General features: G+C 52.2%; 1 protein-coding gene across 4 annotated transcripts in view; it reads left to right on the top strand.

Annotated features, from left to right (window-relative positions):
• The first annotated feature begins 1,007 nt into the window (after positions 1–1,007).
• Positions 1,008–6,490, top strand: part of ADAMTS5 (ADAM metallopeptidase with thrombospondin type 1 motif 5) — a 50,113-nt gene continuing 44,630 nt past the window's right edge. For 2 of the 4 annotated variants that reach the window (XM_036348348.1, XM_036348349.1), the window contains exon 1: positions 1,008–2,835. In XM_036348348.1, coding sequence (XP_036204241.1) covers positions 1,726–2,835 — 1,110 coding nt within the window. In that variant the 5' untranslated portion in view covers positions 1,008–1,725. The remainder of the gene's footprint in view (positions 2,836–6,490) is intronic. The other 2 variants (XM_036348347.1, XM_036348346.1) reach the window with 2 other exon arrangements.

Here is a 6,490-nt window from a genome sequence, read left to right as displayed (position 1 = left end):
TTATTATCACTTAGGCTGAAAGAAGAAAAGTGTGGGTACACATGTTTAAAAAATGAGCAAAATTCCCTTGAAGAGTTAGCTCCTTCTGGCCCAGCCTTCTTAAAGCCAAGCAAAAGAAGCTCCAGACGTCCGGGATCAGGTGACAGATTGTGGGCACTGATGCAAAGCACGCCTGAGAAAGGGGGGAGCCCAGGGCTCGCACACAAAGGCGTGGAGCTCCCAGGCCGAGGGCGGCCCAGCTGGGGGCACCGAAGCGCTCTGGGCGCAGCGACGCGCCAGGAAGCGCCTGCGGCACTCGGGCGGCCCGGCCCCTCTGCTGGTGGCTGGGAGAAGTTAGTCACCCGGAGCCCTAACCCGGAGACTGGCGACTGTCGGGAGCCTCAGACCCGGGAATGGGGGTGGGAGGTGGGGGGTGGGAGAGGGGGGAGAAATTCGGTCCCGGGACGGCTGGGAGGAGGCGAGTGGCGCGCGGGACCTGGGGGCGCACGGGAAGCTGGACGCGGGGGGCGCATGGGAAGCCGAAAGCCCTTTGCCGGTGGATGGAGTGGCAACGTTTAAGAGGCCGGAGCGCGCGGGTGTGCAAAGGGGAAAAACTTTCGGCAGGAATTTCCTACCCGAGGAAAGAAAAGCTGGAGAGAAGGAGGCAGGGAGAGACTTGAAATGTCTCAGTAACTTTCAAAACACACCAAACACCCCTTCAGGAGATGAGGTAAGCCGAGGTTAGCCAACCCCAATTCGTTGTGAAATATCAGACGAATCCGGAGCTGCTGTGGCTTTAAATGAGGCCAAGGAAATCTTCTGTTTTTCTTACCCAAATACTTGCTCTCCCCCCGCCCCCCACCCCCCGTCCTTGCTCCCTCCTTCCACCTCGCCGGGTTCCTTCCTCCTTCCTGGTCTCCCTTTCCTCGATCACCCCCCTCGCCCGCCCGCCCTCCCCCATCTGATTAGGCGCGGACCGGGAAGGGTGGGAGTGGTGGGGGAAGCTCTCCCTTTAAGAGGCAGCTTGCAGTGACGAATTGTTGAAATTGCCATTGCAGGATGGCATGCCGCTATAAATTCATTGTTCCACCTCCTCGCATCTTCACAGCGCTCGCGCTGCTCTCGGCGCTCGCAGCGGCCGACTGGGGATGACCGCGGCCAGGAGGACACCGCATCCGAGGGGACACGGACGCGCCGCTTCGCTGGCTCGCTGCAGGCCGCCCCCGGCGTTTTTGTTTTAATTTTTTATGGCCTTTTTCTCTTTCTTGCTTCCTTTCCTCTTGGTTTCCTTCGAGTCGAAGAAAGCCACCCAATAAGCAAGAAAGTGAGCTCGGGAGCGTGGAGCCCCCGCTGCCCACGGGTCCCGGGGGCGGGAGGCGGCGCACGTCACCTTCCTTACTTTTCGTGGCTGCATTTGGGGAGGATTTGGGTCCCCCTCCTTCCTCCTTTTTCTCATATTTGCTGAATCTCCACCATCCGGCTTTTCTCCTTTTTATTATTTTCCCCCCCTCTTTCCGGAGCACGAATCCAAACATTTTCCAAACCAACAAAGAAAAGTTCGCACGCTGGCACGGCAGCCCGGACGGACGGGCCGGCGCTGCTGCTGGGTCCCCCTCCCAGGACACTTGACTCAACTTGCAAGCGAGTGTGTGCCCCCCCAACCCCTCCCGCCCCGGCACCTTCCAGAGCGAATAACAAATACCCATAAAGTCCCCGCGCGCAGCCCCTCCCCGCGGGCAGCGCACTATGCTGCTCAGGTGGGCGTCCCTGCTGCTGTGCGCGCTCCGCCTGCCCCTGCTCGCCGCCGGCCCCGCCGCCGCACCTGCCCAGGATAAAGCCGGGCAGCCTCGGGCTGCGGCAGCGGCTGCGGCCGCCCAGCCCCGCCGGCGGCAGGGGGAGGAGGCGCGGGAGCGGGCCGAGCCTCCCGGCCACCCGCACCCCCTGGCGCCGCAGCGCAGGAGCCGCGGGCTGGTGCAGAACATCGACCAGATCTACTCCGGCGGCGGCAAGGTGGGCTACCTCGTCTACGCGGGCGGCCGGAGGTTCCTCCTGGACCTGGAGCGGGATGGATCGGTGGGCGCCGCTGGCTTGGTGCCCTCGGGAGGCGGGCCGAGCGCCACCGCGCGCCACCGGGGCCACTGCTTCTACCGGGGCACGGTGGACGGCAGCCCCCGGTCCCTGGCCGTCTTTGACCTCTGCGGCGGCCTGGACGGCTTCTTCGCCGTCAAGCACGCGCGCTACACCCTGAAGCCCCTGCTGCGCGGGCCCCGGGCCGAGGCGGAGGTCGGGCGCGTGTACGGAGACGGGTCCACGCGGGTCCTGCACGCCTACACCCGCGAGGGCTTCAGCTTCGAGGCCCTGCCGCCGCGCGCGAGCTGCGAGACCCCCGCGTCCCCGACGGGACCCCTCGAGCGCCCCTCGCGGCGCAGCAGCCCGGACCGACGCTGGACGCTGGCGCCGCAGCTCCTGGACCGGTCGGCTCCGCCGTCGGACGGGGACCAGGGACCACAGACCTGGTGGCGGCGACGGCGCCGCTCCATCTCCCGGGCCCGCCAGGTGGAGCTGCTGCTGGTGGCCGACGCGTCCATGGCGCGGCTGTACGGCCGGGGCCTGCAGCATTACTTGCTGACCTTGGCCTCCATCGCCAACCGGCTGTACAGCCACGCCAGCATCGAGAACCACATCCGCCTGGCCGTGGTGAAGGTGGTGGTGCTGGGCGACAAGGACAAGAGCCTGGAGGTGAGCAAGAACGCGGCCACCACGCTCAAGAACTTCTGCAAGTGGCAGCACCAGCACAACCAGCTGGGGGACGACCACGAGGAGCACTACGATGCCGCCATCCTCTTCACTCGCCAGGTAGGTCCAGCCGGGTGGACGGAGGTCGGGGCGTGGGACAGCCATACTGGTTGCTGGCGTCTTTCATAAACCACCTGCCCCTCTGGATATGCTGACCTGCTTCTTGCAGGACACCCACTCTGCTCCTGTATTCAGGGTAACCCCAGCAGCCGCCCCAGCCTTAAAGAACCAGAGCTGCTTAGACAATCAATCAATCAATCAGGCAGTCAGGCAGGCAGGATGTCTCTAGTCCAAGATATGGTGTCATGGATGCATCAATAGGATAAGAAGGGACTAGATGCTGGGGGAAATGAAGATAGCTAAGTGGGGAAGGGGAAAAGCAAGTGTGTCTTGGAAATCAGGGAAAATAGAACTTTGTCCAACTCCATGGAATGGGCTTGATGGGCCATCCATTGTAGTCATTTTTATCCATCACCTTCCTTTGTGATGTTTATACATTCGTACTTAAGCCTCTTCCACATTCAGTTGAGGGAAGAGCTTCCGAAGCAAGGACTCTTTAGTCAGTCTGGCTTCCGGATGAGGTTCTTGCATGTCCACCCTGTTGGAATCTCATTCCTGGGAAGGAAGGAATGCAGGAGGATGAGGAGGATGTAGAAACCCAATTTTGTGAGGTTCCTTGGTTAGAAACCCAATCTTGTGAGGTTTCTTGGTAACGCCTTTGGCTTGGATGCCCAGTGCACCGCCAGCATTGCCTGCTCAGTGAAAGGTCACACTCAGCTTACATTTTTTGTGTTTGGGATGAATGTTTCTGAAGCTCCAGTGTGGAAAGATCTGGGCAGAGTTAAGACATGGGGCAGAATGTTTTCTCATGTTTTCCTCCTTTAAGGAAGACGGTTACAGAAAGGGAAAGACATTGATCTTTATAGGCCCAGAGGTTCTATTTGCACAATCTCTATTTGCACAATCATCAGACACCATGTGAATGTGACATGCAGACACCAAAGTCTGGGCTGGTTCTGAGCCTGGCTTGCTCAGCTCTGAGCCTCAATTTGCACAACTCTTCTCTAACTGGTAGTTTTAAGTTGTGCCTCTCAGACACCTGGTTAGAAGCGACTTTTAAAGCTCATTCTTTAAGTGTTTGAGATCCACCCAGTGTAGATGAAGGATTAGAAACTTTGAAAGAGTATGCAAAACCTTGGGACGAAATGGAGCAACTAGAGCTAGGATAGGAAATTCAGTGGTGGCTTGCAGGAGGTTTTAGAATCACAGAGCTCCACTACCAAATTCCCCCCCTCCCCCCCCTTTTTTTTTTCACTAAGGTACCCTTGGCATGAAGAAAACGTGTTGATAAATTTGGAGTGGAGAAAAACTTGTGGTTTCTGGGGTAGACATAAATGTAAACCACAAGTAAACAAAGACAGCAGAGGGCAGCAGCTTAGGGAGAACCCAGCCGGACACAGTGCTATACGCACCATGGAAAATCTGTCTCCTCATGAACTGATCTCCTGGAAACATCCTTTCATTTCTCTGCACAACATTCACCTTTGAAACGGAAGAACATTTGTTTTGCATCCTTCAGTGTGAAGTTCTGTAAAACTATTTCTTTCTTCTTTGGTTTCCAAGTTCTTTCTTTTCTTTCTTTTTTTTTTTTTTTTTTTTTTTTTTTTTTTTTTTTTTTTTTTGAGCAACTTTCCATGTCTGGATTTCTTGCTTTGCTACATCACAAGAGGCTGCCAAGAAGGAGGCTCCAGAGAGTTTATGGAAGGAAGTTCTGTAAAGACAAAGGGAAAAATACTTTTGTAGGCAAACTGCTCCAAAGAGTAGGTCATTTTAATGCTTCACTTTCCTTTTTAAATGCAAATGCACATTCCATACTTTTTAAAAAATTAATAGAAGACTGTTACTTCTTACCTCCTGCCCCACAGTGTTCCTAATTGCTTCCCTGGAAAAGGGAAAACTAGTCAGTGATTCTAAATGATGTCTGTTGCTTTTTCTGGATTTGTTTTAGTTTGGGTAGCTAACATTTCCTATTTTCCAAGCTCTGAAACCTACCAGTATATATTTTAAATAGATGAATGCAAGGGAGAAATAAATGAACAGTCTATCTTATTGCTCATAAGTATCATAATAACACTTATTTCTTATTTGGTCCACACATGGAAAGCATTTTGCATGGGCCCTCTCTGGCCTCCTCACCAAGCAGAATCACACTTTTAGTGAAACAGTTGCCATTTAGTTTGGGGCTGGCCTTCTGGTATATACATCAAACTGGATGAGAACCAAATATCTGAAAAGCATGTGTGTTATGCATACATGCACCTAATTTAAAAGAGTGCTATTAAGGAACTGAGAAAAATACTCTGAGACCCTTATGCAGCATGCACTTGAGCGTACTTCAAAAATGCAAAGTTAATCTCCACCTAATGCTTCAGAATGTGGAAAACACATTCTGGGCCAGAGGAGAAATGACCTGAGCTCTCCTATCCCAGGGAAATCAGATCTCTTAAGACCTAGAGAAATGTGTTCGCAGCTATTTCTTTTCAATGGGAACTACCCAGAGTTGGCACCAGGATCCTACTTTTACAACTCTGTTTTGATGTCATAAATCCGTTGCTTAGCAGCCAGACGCCAAGCCATGAAATCCATGTTTTGATGGGCTCTGAGCTCTGTTCAAATTTTGTGTCCAGCGGTCTTCTGCTAAATTACTTGTTTTTCGGGCATGAAGCAACTGTGTGAGGATGTGTTTTCCACCCCTGTTTACTAGCCGAGGCCATCTTGAGCGTTGTGTCCGGGAGTCAGCAGAATAGCGCTAGTAATTCATTTATCAAACTGACACGCTTCATTGTCAGGACTGTCCCCCAGCACTCAGTACTGTACTAATTAGAGAAACTTTAGCACCAGTCAGTTTTCTGGCCCAAGAGTCGTTTTTCATTCTGGAATGGCACTTATGCTGGAATTCACACCACTTGTGCCATCAAGCAGCCGAAATCCAATCTCCCCAGGATTTAATTGTACTTTCCAGAGTTCTTTCCTTATTCCTAGCTTCTTCTTTTATTTGAAAGTAGTTTCTTTAAAGATAAACTCTTAAGCCCATTTTGGAGACCATGCACTCTTCTTTAGAAGCAAAACCCCTACCTGCTTGATGAGAAAATTGGCAGGTGTTTAACATCCCCCAACTGGGACAACACCAATGAAAGCTTCACTCATTCGTGGATGGAAAGCATTGGATTGTCATTGAACCAGCTACGAGACTATGCAATATAAAAGGTTCATTCACTTTCATTATTAATTATCAGTGTGGCAGTCAACAGGCAGTTGCCTCTCAGCTAACACCTCTTTATGTTGTGTGTTATAATGCTGTGGTGGGGACTCCACTGATAGCGTTTCTTCTTTTCCATCTGGCTTCTTGTTAGGTTCAGACAATAGGGAGCCCTACAAGGAGGCCAGACGCTTGGAAGAGGCAGAAGGATGTGCTTTTTCTTATTTGCTTGCTGACTAGACTGGCAAAATCAATCTCATATTTGAGTTCAAATCCCACTTAAAACCAAAATGAACCCTTAGCAAGGATTTATAGCCTATAATTGGGTCAACCCCAATTAATTAAAGGCAAAATAACTCAGAAATGGGAAGATTGGGGCAGATTGAGCAGCTCTAGTTGACATTTGAAAAATGATTGATGAATTGGAAGTTGCTAAGAGAGTAGATCTTAAAAATT

This window comes from Myotis myotis, unplaced genomic scaffold (genome assembly GCF_014108235.1).
Source record: "Myotis myotis isolate mMyoMyo1 unplaced genomic scaffold, mMyoMyo1.p scaffold_m19_p_2, whole genome shotgun sequence".
NCBI lineage: Eukaryota > Metazoa > Chordata > Mammalia > Chiroptera > Vespertilionidae > Myotis > Myotis myotis.
This window is presented reverse-complemented; position numbering and strand designations above follow the sequence as displayed.